The sequence below is a fragment of the Lytechinus variegatus genome, chromosome 4 (assembly GCF_018143015.1).
Source record: "Lytechinus variegatus isolate NC3 chromosome 4, Lvar_3.0, whole genome shotgun sequence".
Taxonomy (NCBI): Eukaryota; Metazoa; Echinodermata; class Echinoidea; order Temnopleuroida; family Toxopneustidae; genus Lytechinus; species Lytechinus variegatus.
This window is the reverse complement of record NC_054743.1, coordinates 37,415,806-37,431,993: the sequence shown is the minus strand read 5'-3', so window position 1 is coordinate 37,431,993 and position 16,188 is coordinate 37,415,806. Positions and strand designations below refer to the sequence as shown.

At 36.6% G+C, this 16,188-nt stretch overlaps 1 protein-coding gene across 1 annotated transcript in view; it reads left to right on the top strand.

Annotated features, from left to right (window-relative positions):
* The window catches only part of LOC121413974 (dynein heavy chain 5, axonemal-like), a 90,371-nt gene that overhangs the window by 11,789 nt on the left and 62,394 nt on the right, over positions 1 to 16,188 (top strand). The window contains exons 13-26 of the mRNA XM_041607002.1: positions 332 to 533; positions 1,264 to 1,359; positions 1,622 to 1,951; positions 2,512 to 2,741; positions 3,233 to 3,384; positions 4,221 to 4,428; positions 4,937 to 5,145; positions 5,577 to 5,839; positions 8,086 to 8,106; positions 12,598 to 12,801; positions 13,305 to 13,385; positions 13,906 to 14,310; positions 14,849 to 14,967; positions 15,432 to 15,731. Of these exons, the coding sequence (XP_041462936.1) occupies positions 332 to 533; positions 1,264 to 1,359; positions 1,622 to 1,951; positions 2,512 to 2,741; positions 3,233 to 3,384; positions 4,221 to 4,428; positions 4,937 to 5,145; positions 5,577 to 5,839; positions 8,086 to 8,106; positions 12,598 to 12,801; positions 13,305 to 13,385; positions 13,906 to 14,310; positions 14,849 to 14,967; positions 15,432 to 15,731 (2,820 nt within the window). The remainder of the gene's footprint in view (positions 1 to 331; positions 534 to 1,263; positions 1,360 to 1,621; positions 1,952 to 2,511; positions 2,742 to 3,232; positions 3,385 to 4,220; positions 4,429 to 4,936; positions 5,146 to 5,576; positions 5,840 to 8,085; positions 8,107 to 12,597; positions 12,802 to 13,304; positions 13,386 to 13,905; positions 14,311 to 14,848; positions 14,968 to 15,431; positions 15,732 to 16,188) is intronic.

The window sequence follows — 16,188 nt, the reverse complement described above, 5'->3', positions numbered from 1 at the left end:
GATGATGATGGTGATGGTGATGATGGTGATGATGATGATGATGGTGATGGTGATGATGATGATGATGATGGTGATGAGGATGATGATGATGGTGTTGGTGATGATGGTGATGATGATGATGATGATGAGGAGGAGGATGATGATGATGGTGATGCTGCTGATGATGATGGTGATGGTGATGATGATGATAATCATGCTGCTGGTGATGATTGTTGTGATAGTGATAGTGGGGATTATGCTGCGATTAGTCACTGTAAATATTTTGGCAGAGTATTACCAGTGTGAGGAAATATGAAGTATTAAACCTTTTGCATATGTATTTCCATGACAGTGAGAACTACATCTTTGGCAAGTTTGACACGTTCTGTCGCCGCCTGACCCGTATTGCTGACTTGGTCAATACCATGGAGAGCCTGAGTGGACTCGCTGATGTGAAGATTGAAGGCATTGACTCTCTGTACATCAGGTTCCAGGGGATTGTAGCCACACACAAGAAGAAGAGCTATGATATCCTGGACCATCGCAAGGGAGAGGTAAGAATAGATTCTCTATTGATATATGGCAAGTTGGCTTATTAAAAACAGAAATTGATAAGGTCATTCCGAGCTACTTGGTATGGCAGTTTGGCTAGGGCATCCAGTCATCTGGACTAGTGTTTTGTTCTCTTAGAGGGTTGAAGCACAGTGCTTACTTCTGAAATATGCTCATCAGCACATGAAATATTGTCATAGCATTTCATTGAAAGCCATTAAAATTCGTAGAATGACTGATTAAGCAGACCTTATTCTCCTGAGGACAGTAAGGAACACTGAAACAGCAAGATTGAGCTGGTCCTCGTGGTTCTTTGCAGCACCACTTCTTATCCAAGGAGATATTATTGGATGTATTGTGAAGCATCTACCACAACACATTCACCTGCTTCTGAAATCTTTAGAAGATATTTAACAATTAATCCAGATTCCTTTGACAACAAATTCATCCACACAACATATTTATGGGCAATTCCATGAAATAACCCTTTTGTGCATCTGAAATTTATTATTTTCTGAATTTTCCTTTGTTTAACAAACTTATCAAGGCAGGATAATTTTGGAGTAATAGAATTTCACATGAACTTTTCGGAAGAGCCCACATACAGAGATCGGACATACATTCGTCTGTATCACCCAGGTGTTAGTTTTATAACATTGCTTGGATATTTTTATTGGAATAAGTTTACCTCTTGATTTACATTATTCACTCTTGTCTTTGTTCCATGTACAGTTTGATCAGGATTACATGGATTTCCGCTCTCAGATTGATAGTCTTCACAATGCCCTGCAGAACTTTGTAGACAGCTGGTTTGAAAAGCCACTGACGGTAAGTTCTCCTACAGGAATGAAAAATAATTATATCTTTATTGCATTAACATTGAATGCTCGAGACACATGCAATTCAACAAATTCTGCACATTTACAAGCTATTATTTGTATGAACGATAATAGAGCCAAGTCCTGCAAGAATTTCAGATCATTTTTTGTGTGGAAAGTCTCATCGAGCAATTACTTTATATTGATTTTGTGAAGAGGTTTCTACATATCTATCTGCATAATTAGTGTGAACTGTTTGCTTCCATCTCCAGACTGATCAAGCATTAGTGCTGCTCTCTAAGTTTGAGAAGATCAAGGGTGCCAACTTAAACCTGAATGAGAAGTACATGCGTGTCCTGTCAAATTATGGCCGTGACCAGGAGATGGTACGTAAGCTCTACCAGAAGGGCAAGGAAGATCCGCCCATCATGAGGAACATCCCTCCGGTAGCAGGCAAGATCGTCTGGTGCAGACAGCTCTTCAGGAAGATAGAGCACCCTATGAGGGCCTTCAAGGCTAAGCCGGAGATCTTGAAGACAAATGAAGCCAAGAAGTTGATCCGTAACTACAACAAGATGGCTACTGTTCTTCTGGAGTACGAGGTTAGTGTGCACAAGTTTTATTAGAAAAGCACCCTTTGAGTTACGGGGACATTTCACGAAAGGTGTCAGCACTGACAAATTGTCTTTCTTCGGCAGTTACTATTTTAACAGTCAGCCAATCAAGACCAAGGATTTCACTGAAACTGTCAGTGCTGACAATTAAGTCAGTGCTGACAACTTTTATGAAATGCCCCCTGGTTGTCTAATGATGGTAAAGTAGGAAATGGTAGACCAAGAATTGGGATGTTTTCTTAACTGAAGCTTGACATGATAAAGTTGGATGATCTGTTCGGTGATTAATTAAGTATGCATCTTGGTCTGTGACCTACTTTTTGGATAGATGACCTTGAAAAAAAATTTAAAATCAGGATTATTGAACTAAGGTTAGTAGTTTTGTTTTAAGAACAATCTGTTGATATGAGAACTGTTATCAATGTTTTCATCTTTAAAGCAGCATAGCCAAAGCCTGGCAATAAGATTTACCTGTTGGATCTGTTCATGCTCTATTTTGGTGATTATGACCATAATAATAATGATGATAACCATTGTGTTTTGTGTAGGTTCTGTACCATCGTGGCTGGTTCCGTGCGGTAGACAACATCCGCTCTGGTCTCCAGGCCTCCCTACTAGTACGCCACCCTGAGACAAAGGTCCTGTATGTGAACTTTGACCCCCAAGTCTTTGAGCTGATTGCTGAGGCCAAGTACATGGGAAAGCTAGGCCTTGAGATTCCTGAAGCTGCAGGAGTACTCGTGTTGAGGGAGACCGAGATCAAGGGCAACTATGTTGCGTAAGTCAGCTCTGGCAACTTTATCGTGTACATGGTGATTTTAGTACAAGATTGAAAAATTCATAATGAAGTAGGGGAGCATGACTTTCCTTATTTTTTTTATCAGATAAGAATTATTTCCAATTCATATGTTGAATCATATATAATACAATGAATCACATTATGCCGAGGAGGTTTAGTCATGTACTTGGTTATTTTAGTACAAGATTGAGATATTCATTATGAAATAGGGTAACATGTCCTTCCACATTATATTATCAGATAAGAAATTATAATGTTTAATCCTCTCTAATACAATTAATAACAATACTCATTTGAGGTTTAGGATGGATTAATCTGGGAAAGTGGAAGGGGGTAAGAGTGATTGCTGTGAGTGTGAGGTAATACAGCAGCTCCCACCCCGTTCACAGGGAAAGAGCTTCTTATAAAGTTTTAATTTACTCTTTACCACTACTCAAATGTTCACCCAAAGTCTCTTTTCATTTTGACAGTCTGGTTGAGATGTTGAACGAGTATGACCGTATTGTCGGTACCATCCCAAACATCCTACTACCCCTGATGACCCCATTCCGAGACCGTGTAGAGGAAGCCTTGCAGCCAGGACTGACCAGTCTTAACTGGACTTCTCTCAGTCTTGACCAATGTAAGTATCTGACTTAACCTGTTGAATGAAATATGAATTCAGTTTAACTCGTTGTGTTTCCTATTTGATAGCTCTTTTTCATCATGTATCAAATTTAAGCTCAGTCACAAAGGTTCTTCATCCGTGCCTTTTTCTCTTCGCTTAGGTGTGCTAGGTCAACTGTTTTGTCCCCTCTGGGGCCTGTTGCAGAAAGAATCGCATTTAAACGCAAGTCAAAAAATCAATGGCAAGTCCGAAATGCGTGCTGTCGATTGGGTGAAAATCAAGTTGCGCATGATTTTTAGAGTTGCGCATGATTTTTAGAGTTGCGATCGATTGCAACTCTTTCTGCAACGGGCCCCTGATGGTCCAAGGTGGGGACACTTGGGAATAATGTGATGTGTAATTATGTAGAATACAGTCAAAGCTGTCTCTGAAGACCATCCAACGCTGACAAGAACGTGCTCTTTATGAGCAGGTGGTCTTCATAGATATATTCCTGCAAGAAATACTTTGAAAAACAGATTCAAGGGAAACCAAATTGTGGTCTTTTTTATGGGTGGTCCGTTTATACAGGTGCTTGGAAAAGCAGCTTTGAATTTATTTGTGTCTTATGCCTTTGACAGATATCAACAACACCTACAAAGAGATTCACTTCCTGCAGCACGTAACAATTTACTTTGGCTTTTATGTAGATTCTACTTTAGGAATTATGAAATTATCTCTGTCCATTGTGCCTTTGACAGATATCAGCAACACCTACTCAAGAGATTTGCTTCCTGCATCACTTGACCAATCAGCTTTTAGATAGTTTCTATTGTATGAATAATTATCTGTGTCCATTTTGCCTTTGACAGATATCAGCAACACCTACAAAGAGATTCACTTCCTGCAACACCAAACCAAGCAGGTGTGTGATCTCCTGGAATGTCGTATTGATGATGTCCTCAAGGACATGGCCACTACTGCTCTGTGTGACTTGCCTGTGCATGAACCCACATCTACCACTGAATTCCTGGCCTCGACCGAGAGGACATGCCAGGAGGCTTGTGACCAGCTTACCAGGTAAGAAGAATGTCTCATTGATGGAGAATGTGAGATGGTACCATAAGCAAAAGTCTGCGCCAGGTTTCGCTGCAACTTTAATTAAGAATCACACTCAACATGTTTGCACTTTCAGAGATGCAGTTCACCCTGACAATATAGGTTGGTTTTGATAAAAGCAGCATAACAAAATAAACATGTCTACTGTGATATGACAAAACCTATCAAAGAAAAAGAAAGTTTGTGATAATTTAAAAACACTTTATTTTGTGAAATCAAATGCAAGCAGCTCCCTAATATGCCATGCCATTTTCTCAGAAAATTTGATTTGGTCTTTGCATTTATTGTTAAACCGGGAGTAATAATCTGTATGAAGAATAATATAATATCAATTATGTCCTGTAATGGTGTAGAATAAATTATTGATTATGCACTTACAAAACTATTCCTGATTCTATCCTTAGATGAATATTGATATCTGTTTCTTATAGCCTAACATAACCTATCTTTGGAACAATCTGAATTTCAGGCAAAGCCAGGCTGTCGAAGCCTCAGTCAAGGACCTCGTGGAGATCCTGGTTGGCAACCTACGTGAGAATGAGAAGCAGAACCTTCAGGGGTCCTACCCATGCCTTCACCCAGACTCTAAGCATAAGAGATGCCTGGAGTGCCTGCCTTGCTGCTTCTATACCATGCTAGGAAGCTTCAGTCAGCGCAATACCGACGCGCTCATCAAGTGTGAGTCTGTCAAGTTTGAGTAATATCAAATCTTCTCTTTCAGGAAAAGAAATCCATTAATGTTAGATATCTTTAACACATTGGAGATGAGTAAAGGTCATTGAACTGTAATCAAGGTTAGTGGTACATGTAGGGAGTGGCAGAATTTTATGATTATAGTGCAAGTTATCACTGCATAATAATATTTTCTTTTGTCACATCTCAAGTTTGCTGTCTCTTGGCTCATGAAGATGCTGTACAGAAGGCCTCAAAAAGTAATTAGCGATGAGTGTATTGACATTGACAATATAGTGAAACTAATGTGTCCACATCTTTTGCTTTTCTAAAAATTATGCAATTAATTTCTTATTATTAAAAAGGATATCTTCCGTCAATATGTATGTGTTCTTTATTACATTTTCGCTTTGTCAACTCTGAACTTCGCATTTTAGGTACTCGTCTGTCCCTGGACACCATCAAGAAACGTCTTCAGATTGGAACCAACAAGTACACCCGTGGCGCCAGTGAGAACGAGGAGGCCAAGGTACCGCTGTTCCAGGCCGACATCATCCTCTCCATCCCGTCCATCGTCCTTCAACCCAGCCTGGATGACATCCAATCTACCGTCAACAAGGCCGTCCAGGTTATCCTCAAGATGGCCCAGAATATCCCGCAGTGGGAACAGACCATCCTGAGCCAGAAGGCTGCTCTCAAGGTAAGCAGGATGCATTCACATTGATGATTTATTTGCGTTGCATAGCGCTAGATGAATCGTCATGTGTGATGTTGACCCTATGCCTTGTTTAGACAAGCAGTTTACAATATTGAATTATTGAGTAGGTTTTCTGTTAGATTATTGTATATGAGTAGATTTTGCAGTGCTTATACTTGTAGTTTAAATGAAAAATATAAAGCTGTAATATGTGGAGATATAGATTTAGAGTTTCGAAAAGTGTTTTTGATATAGTTGTTGTGTATGATGAAGGTTATGTTTAGATTATGAAGAGACATTCTGAATGGAATTTTCAGGAAGCTTCTCTTTTCTAGTATAAATATTGTTTAATTCAAGATTAATTTGTTAACAGCACTCCCATCGATTCATGTATGTTTTTAAGTCAGACACAAATTGATTTGTTAATAAATATAAATGAAATAAAATAAGATAAATAATGAACATGGAAATAGAAAAGATAAACAGATTGCATTTGAATACCATTGTCAAGGTATAGAGCCCTTAAAGCCTAATTACTGAATCGTCCTTTTAATATTTTTTTTTAGTAAAGAGCAATACTTCTCTGCTTTTTACTTGTATCTCCTTATATGAATAACCGTGCACTGTGATGTGTATAGTAGCACTTATATGAATAGGATAGATGTATTCTTTAGAAATCTATATAAACAATGGTATGCAATTGAAATATAATGTAAATGCATAGTATTAATATTCTACTCACATAAACGACAATGTTCTTGTCCAGTATGACCTATAAAATTAACTCTTTTTCTTAGATACTTCAACTATAGGTAGATGATTGGTAAAGATGTTATCACACCACCGTCTCTTTGCTATTCTTGAATCTCTACACTAACAAATGTATTTATATAATTTCTTCCTGAACTACAATGTAGTGATTGCAATTCTTAAAAGTCTCGGGCCTATTTTACCCATTAGAAATATCACATAAAACTATTCATATTTGTATTTCATTTCCAACAGAAAGCTATTCCTATACTAACCATGTAGTATTAGCAGCTACTGACTATGCATATTCCTCTCTCCCCTTCCTTTCATCTTCCATTGTTTATTTATCTCTACTAACATGGTTGTCATAGAAACGGCTTCCTCCTGAACTCTACAGCAAATGGTTGGCTCAGTTCAAAACTCCTCATAGGGGGATGATGACGAATGCAAGTACTCTGCACTCGATCCCTGGTCCTGAGCAATCATAGCATCCCATATTAATCAACACAATACACACCAGTACCTGTTATTGTCCCAACATGCCTATTCCATCAATAAGGGCCAGTTTTGACATTTTGGTGTCATGTTTTCTTGAGCTATTGAGGCTGTCAGAACTGTCATGAAACTAGTTTCTTTTCTGTTGCCCGCAAAATATCAAACGATTGTCCTCATGTGTCCATTTTCTTTATCTGGGATGAAACTTCACACCTGTTTCATGATGGTTTGGATGGTTTAAAGTTCCTAGTGTTTACAGGACACCCAAAATGTCAAAACTTGGCACCCTATTTCATGGAATTGCCCACATTTACTACTTTATATTACCGAAGCTACACTTTTACTTGTTAAGCAGCTTTAATAGAAGATTCTTGATACACTATGTGACATTAGGTGTAATTGCTTACAAGTGTCATTGTAATGGAGCACAGTGCATTCCACGTCAATTGATGTATTGAATATATGTATTATAATCTTTGTGAATTTGTTTCAGAATGATCGTATATTATGCATGATGCAAACACTATTTTATTTCACATTTTATGGGAAATGTCTCACCATTTTTCACGCAACAAGATTCCAGTATCAGTTATTTGATGAATGATGAATATTTTGTGAAAATTTTCCTTACTCGGGCATTGGTGAAACAATACCAGATGGCATTATTTGACTCACTACAACATTCCGCAAACACAGAGAAATAGAATTGTTTTTTTTTAACCTATTATTCTGTGCATTTTGAGTTATCAAGAGAATAGTTGCTACCTGGTACTAAAAGGTTTATTGAATTGCATATCATCCTATGACATTTCATATCCTTCATCATGGGCAATGCATGTTTCTCTCTTTCCATTTCCCTGTCTTTGCTAACTTTTCTTTTCTAGTTGAAGGTAGAGTTCCATATCCAATCTTTTTTTCCTATAATTTAACTTTACATTCATTCATTCATTCATTCATCCAAACTTCCTTTTATATATCTGATGTCACATTCACCAACTCAAAAGGCTATGCTGGGGGAAAGAAAGGTGACGTATTCAGACTAAAACAGAACTGATGCACCCCATTTATCCTTAATTTCTTTCTCTACCACCTGACCAGTGGTTCATCTTCGTTAACACCCTCTAATTTATCACACTCCATGTTGCTCTTCTTTCCAAAATATATTTACAGGGGCACTCGGTAATATTGCTGTGATGTGAAATCCAATTCTTGATTCCAGTTCCTTGAGAGATGTGTATTTATACTCTGAACCTTATGTGAAATTTATGGAAATTATGAATTCAGTTGAGTTATCTGCACTTTGGCATATTCAAAATTGATGCAAGAGAACAAGAGCTCAACTGTTTGAAAAAAGGGCATTTTCTTAATTTAGGTATCCTCTACAACCCCCCCCCCCAAATAACCCCCCAAATGTACCCTTTTGACAATGCCAAGAAGACTTGTTCCAGTTTTAACTAATTGTACATCTATACTTCTAAATCTATCATATTTTATTTGTAAAAGCAATGTTTCCAAATGGATTGATGGAGAGGTTTATGCACACATACATGTACATGTATGATGGATCAATTTATTTTACATGCACAGGGTTGGATTTGAAAGTAAACCTGCTTATATGTAGAGGGGTCTTTATCATTATGACATCATACCATTCATTCATTCATCCATTCATCGTTGTTTTCAAATGTCTTCAACATTGTTCAGATGAATGTAAGGTAGTACATTTATGTCAGGTTGTGAATGTGGAGTTGGTGGTGGAGGTATATGTGTTGGGCATCATCAGACTGTAGTTGTACGAGTTGGTGGTGGTGTTTTTTGCAGAGGGTTGTGTGTGAGTTGTGATTCTGCCATGTTGCAGCTGAGCGAGGTCGATGACAACCCTCCCATCAGGAGTACGACGACTTGATAACTGGCTTCCTAAAAATTCTTCTCATTAATAAGGAATATGTTCTAAAGGCTTATGCAGATTTCATGACTGTAAAAAGTTGGTTTAAGATATGATAAAGGGGTCTTGTAATAGTTAGAATAAGATAAGAATATGTTGAAATCCTCCACTCACTTTATACAAAAAGCTGTACATAAACCTTTAAAAGTAAAGCTCACCATAAAGATATTTAAAGAAGTGAAAAATCTTAACAATATTTCAGAGTGAATATAGTTCAACACCCTGTGTGTTTTACCCTTCAAAAAGTCTGTTGTAGACAGTTTCCATTAAAAATGAAATGCAAATCAAACAATCAGAAGCACAAATTTAGGACTTTTGATTGATTTCATTATTAAAAAAATGATTTCTGCAACTGCCCCCCTGATTTTGTCATGTCTTTTAATATTTTTATTTATTTCCCCGGATGAATCATTTATTCATTTCAATTTTCATATCATCAATACTTGATCGCATACAGTATATTCTTTTCATATACATCATTTCATGAACATAAATTTCAATTATTTCATTAAATACATCTACATGTATCTGTTTGATGCATAGATTTTTGTTACATTCTTTTTATTCAACCTTTTTCCATATACCTGTGAAAACATCAACTTCATCATCTTCTATATGGCTCTTGACAAAAAAAGAACAACTAACTTAGGAAGGTGGTAATAATAATCAGAGGGAACTTGTAAATAATTGATTGCTAGTAAACAAGCATTTGTGATTGTATTGTATGATTCTCAATATAGAGACAGCTGAATTTGATGGGCACGTATAGAGGAGGGGTAAGCAAAAAGGAAAAAAAGTAAAGCTATTTATCTTTCAGCTTGTTCCACCTGTATAACAAGGACATATGGCTGCCTCTAAACCACGGGTTCTCAGCTAGCAGCATGCATGCTACTTTTGGTGCGTCAGGCATTGCAAACCACTGTTTGCAAGCCAAAAGTAAATAATGATTTGTTCAAATTTTATTCATGAGTTTTGCTGATATTTTTTTATGTTTTGCATAATGAAAGTAATTCTGGGTCAATTAAGATGCCACATTTTCAAAAGCTGTGGAAGGCTCCTTGACCCCCACCATGCACTCTGAAGCCAGCTGTGGACCTCACACTGATTTTGTGTGTTGGATAGTGTTGCAGTATGAATTTCTGGTAGCAAATGTGGCACGTCAATAATACTAATTGAGAACCCGTACTCTAAACCATGCTTGAGCAATTAACTTTGGAATGATTGATGTATATACTCTGGCTATGCTTTTACGATGAGCAGGATTGAATAATCTTTACTGATTTCATCATTACATATCAACAGAAATACATCATGAGAAAGGAAAAAGATTGACATATACATGTATAATATAAAATTTCATGTGTACATTACATGTATTCTTTCGTCTTGTATCAAACTATTATTAAAACAAAACTGTTAGACCTCAAAAGTCAAGACATGTTAGGGCCTATTAGAATGCACTGTATACTTCTGCTTGTTGAAATGATTTTTTTCAAAGCTAGTTATGCAGATTTACTCTTTTTTTGTGTAGTAAAAATCATCAACTAAAATTCATGGAACAATTCTATCAGATTTTGCATAAAGAATGTAAAAGATGTAACAGAGTGCTTTCAATGCATTATTGTGTATTGGAATTAACAGGATACTCTTAATTCTATATTTTCATTTCAGAATCATTTGTAAACATACAGAAAAATGCTTTAGAAAGTAAACTTGCTTTATTTAGGGTTGTGACTAGTAAAGTGATAATCATGGCTATTGGATTACATCAAAATATATATTCCCAGAAAGTAGGTGCTTATCAAATTGCTAGGAAACCAATTTGAATCAGGTGTAGTCAGTTTAAACCAGTTAAGATTACTTTCTTTGAGTATTCACAATTGTTGAAATGGGTGATTTTTGGTGTCTACACAATTAGCGATTAATCTTCAACCTTTGTGTTATGTGGCTCAGATCAACAATGCAATTTTATTCTTAATTCACTCAGAATGTTCTTTGTTCATGGAGATGTTAGTGCCCAAGAGAGAAATCTATAAGATGTATTTTAACTCAGGGCCCTGATAAAGTTGTAACATTTCCAATCCACATTATCTTTTCGCAGTACAACGTTGAAACTATTCCAGCCCATGTGATGCTTTATGATGTGTATGACAGAATTGGCTTGTTTCATTTAATCTTCACTAATTGGCGCATCATGTTCACAATTAACCATTATATATATTCGTCATACCGCAATTCACCACTGCCATTCACAGAGATATAGCACTCAAGAAGCCTATATCTGCACTATACACGGATGTGCGCTTTCTCAGAATGGGAGGCTGCATAAACCATGTAGCAAGATATCGTGATAATCTGCTATATCCACCCATCACTTCAAAAATATTTCATGTTAATTTCATGTGTTTAACGGTATATAGCATTATGTATATGGTTGAGGACATTAACGTGTAGACCTATGAATTTCCGGCTACATGTATATAGTTCAAAAATATTCACAGGAATTTTAACAGGATGTTTTTGGAATAGTTATTCCATATACATGTAGGTCTAAACTATGTAGTTATCTTTTCAAATACTTAATATTCATATGAATATAAATTATTTGAATATATCTTATTTAAAACAATGATAAAATAGTTTCAGTGAATTAACAAAGGTGTTCTTAAATGTAGGAAAACTGTAGAAAATAATAATGTGGACATGAATAGAATGAAATAAAAATCTATTTGAAATATTTGTTTATGCAATAGAAAATATGAAATATAATAGAATAGAAATAATGAAATTGTTAAAATTGAATGGAAACCAGTCAAATGTCAACTTTAAAGTAACCATTTTACCATAATAGATGGGTTTTGAAGAGCATTTATTGTGATTTCCTTTTCATTATTATCACTTACATACAGACTGAATATTTTGGCTTAATACTGCTTGGGGTTTGTTATGAAATTTTTTTCGAAATACAGATGGACAGATATCTATTCATACATGTATATTCAATCATCAATATGCAATCATCGATTGAGCAAAAATGAATTGAGTGCTGGCAGTATAATCTGATTGGAAAGTGCAGCATGTACTCTGATTGCTCGATATATTCTGAAAGAAAACGAAGAAAGGCAAATCTTACTATTCTCGAACTATTCAGTAATTGCGTTAATGTCAAAGCAGAGACAAAAAAAGAAACGTGGCAAAGCATATTATATATTCAGTAATTGAATAAGAAAATGAGATGTTACATGTATGATAATTGATCAAGTTGATAAATGTCTGTTGCAATGTTATCCAATCTGAACTTTTTTTTAAAGGTTACTGGTATCCAAGAAAAACTTGAATACTGGTCCTAGGAAAATATAATCAGCTCTTTTCTTGTAAACATTAATGTAGAAAGCTTCTCATTCTAAATGTAAGATACAAATTTCAATTTTAATTCCTTAAATTTTGTTGCATGCATTTTTTTAACCAAAATATTAAAACTCACATTCTTGCCATGTCAAAATTGCATCATATGAATTATCTAAGTTTGTTGTAATATATTCTCAATATTTATCATGTTTCAATCTCACAGGAACTCGAGGAATCCAAAGATGACAAGGATGCCGAGAAGGTCACTCTGCTGGCTATTACCCAGAAGCCTCTTCACAAGGTCATTGCAGAGCACAAGGACGTCCTGAAGGTCGTCATTGCTCTCAACAACATCGTGGGTAACTTCAAGATTGAGTGTCAAGACATTCTTAACGAATTCACTCACTTTGCTGAACTCTGGACTGAGGTTAGTGTAAACCAATGCCAATGTGATATGTTTGTGTGTTGTTAAGAGTCAAAAGTTCATCATAATTATACCCCCACTAATACCTGAATATTCTCACCGAATATACTTCCACGCTAGTAATCAACCGGGTTTGCTACTTTACCTGTACTACTCAACCTAAATTGCTGGTTGGTCTAATGCCACTGTGTCTTTTTTTTCCATTTGGTCTAAAACTAATGTGTATACAATCAGGGTTCCGTAACACAAAGATTAACGATCATTCGCTAAATGAACTGACCAAAACTGACTAAAAGAGTTTAGTCTATGGTGTAAGTTGAAACCAATGTCATAATGATATTTTTGTGTGTGCTGTTTAGAGTCAACAGTTCATCGTTATTTTGCCCCCAATAAAATTTGAAGATTTTCTGAGAAGTTCAACAACTCTTGTAGACCAAAATATCATTGTTGTAGACCTAGATGTACCTTGCCTTTGATCATTGAATGTCTTTCTGCTTTACATACAGGATCCGGCCGAGAAGGTCAAGGAGTTCATGGACACCAAACCACTTATGTCTGAGATTGAATCACAGATGAGATACTATCAGGTAAATAACTCATCATTCTTAATCTTCAGGATATAATAGGAACATTGGAACTTTCTTTGTTGCAACTTCCATTATCAAGTACAAAAAATGATTTGTTAGTAGACACTCGTAGTCTCTAAGAAAATACATGTAGGTTGCTTTGAGCATATTTGTAATATTAGTTATTTTACTGTTGTACATTATGTCAACATTAAAACTAGCATAATAATTGGGATGTATATATGGAGCAGCGTAGCAACTGGTTGTTGGGAGTTATTTTTACATGCTATGTACAAAGTGAGCATTGCAATAAGCCATATAAGTAAAAACTTCACAGCTTTGTGTTGTGTAGGCCAAACAGGCCTTTGATAAATTGAACATTAAGTTTCATGTTTAAAAAAAAAATAGGCATATTAAAAAAAGTTCTTGTAAGATGTCTCTCGTTAACTTATTTATTTTGAAAAGGGGAACATATATGGTGATAGACAAGCTCACTATGTATTGAGTGATCTTTGATGATAATGTCATCTTTGTCATACAGGGATTTGAGATCAAGATTGAGGAGATTCCAGCCAGCTACAGGGTCGGCTCCGTCATCTGCCTTACGGAGCGTCTCAAGACTGCCCTCGTTGCTGAAACCAAGGCATGGAAGGTTGCATTCGGTCGAGCCCTCAACTCCAAGGCTTCCGCTGACATGGAGGAGATCTTTGACTTCATTGAGGATCTCCAGAAGCGTCTGTCTCGCCCCATCAAGGATCTTGATGATGTCCGTGCAGCGATGGCAGCGTTGACTGAGATCAGGGAATCAGAGATCCGTATCGACATGACCATCTCGCCCATAGAGGAGTCCTATGCTCTGCTCAATAAGTATGAGCTGATCTTCTCGGATGGCAATGCTGAGAAAGTGGACAGTCTGTCCTACAACTGGAAGAACTTGACCGCACAGGTAATCCCTATTGCCAGTTCTCAACTTGTTTCAAACCCAGATCTAGGAGCTAATTAAAATTTGCCATTAATTGTAACTTTGCCTCTGATATGGTAATCTTCACAGTAATCTCTAGCAGAGTTTGCAAGTCAAATTTTGATCTAACAGGACCTTTTCCTTTACATTTGATTCTAGTGAAATTTTCAAGTCAGTTTTATAACTGAGCACAGTGTCCATTTGAAGACAAAAAATCTCTAAAACAACCTTCATCAAAAACCTAATTGTTTGTGTTTATCAAAGTGTTGCACAGTTTTTTGAAAAAGGAGCCAGATAACCCTTGGTCTCAATCTCATCCTATCCATTTGAGTATTTGGTATAATGCCTTCTTGCTGTAGTTACAAAGCGCTTCACAGTTCCCTCCATCAAAAATAATAAAGAATTTATTCGTTTACATTTCCACATATTATCCTAAACTCTGTCTGTATAATGTGGATGCAGCAACCTGTAAGCATCAACTTTTTATTTAACCATTTGTATTGTTATTTGTGTACTTCTTTAGTTCATCCAAGTAGCTGATCACTTGGTGACCATCCAGCCCGAGTTCAAGGGTGACCTACTGAGTGGTGTAACAGTCTTCCAACAGGATGCCACTCTCTTCGTAGAAGAATATACAGAGAAGTAAGATTCAGTATTGTCATATATATGGATTCGGACCTCCAGTAATGTACTGGTGAACTATCACAAATGTCAATATCATGACCTCTTCCAGTAGAGGTCAGATGGGTCATTTCTCTGGAAAATGCCGACGATTCAGCAGAAAATTTGGAGGTTCTGTCAATATTTAACCTAAAATTCAGTGATATTTTGTACCTTAGCTTGGTTATGGCATTTTGTGATTCCAAGTGAAAGAAAGTGATGAAAATATGTTGTTAATGTTTGTAATCAGATTATAACATTTTCATCAACATGCATGGGACTGTCTTTCTTTTTAATATCTGATACAGTGTACATGGAAATGAAAATAGTTACTCTTAATGATCATATAGTAATTGTGATCACTCCTAAAGATATTCTTTCAATGTCAAAGTCATCATCAATATCTTAAACGCGCTTTTCTTTCCTTTGATACCCTAACCTGTCAGGGGTCCCATGGTCCAAGGTATTGCACCCAGGGAAGCCAGCGACCGCCTCCAGCTCTTCCAAGCCCGCTTTGACGAACTCTGGGCCAAGTACATCACCTACTCTGGTGGTGAAGAGCTCTTCGGGCTGCCTGTCACCGAGTACCCTGACTTGCAGCGGATCAAGAAAGAGTTCAACCTTCTCCAGAAGCTCTATGGCCTCTACAACGCTGTCATTGAGAAGGTCAACGGATACTATGATATCCCTTGGGTCGATGTGGACATTGAGAAGATCAACGGAGAGTTGCAAGACTTCCAAAACAAGTACGTTCTTATGCATAAGTTTCAGGTTAAGGATTAGGTTGAGGTATACATAATCTATTTGATATAATTGAGGATATTTGTTGTATTCTGTAAATGTTAGTAGTCATTGGAAAACCAGTATAAAAAAGAGGATTTTAAATAACAAACTTGAAAGTATTTTTATAAGATAAAAACAAGGTCTTAGATCCAGTTGGTGATATGGTCTTGTGCTGTGGTATGCAATTAGACCATGTGTTAAAAGGTGCAGGTTTAGAGTTCTGTTCTTTGGCACAAACTTAATCTACACTTATGATTATACACTCAGGAGTTGAATGCTGACATGAAATTTCCTAGATCCTGTGAGTTACAACAGAGTAGCCTTGTAGAATGAGAAAAGATGGAAGTCGTGTTAATCTATGTTAATATTATCCTGTTATTACCGTGCTGCTATGTCAGGGACAAGCATTATGTATATGGT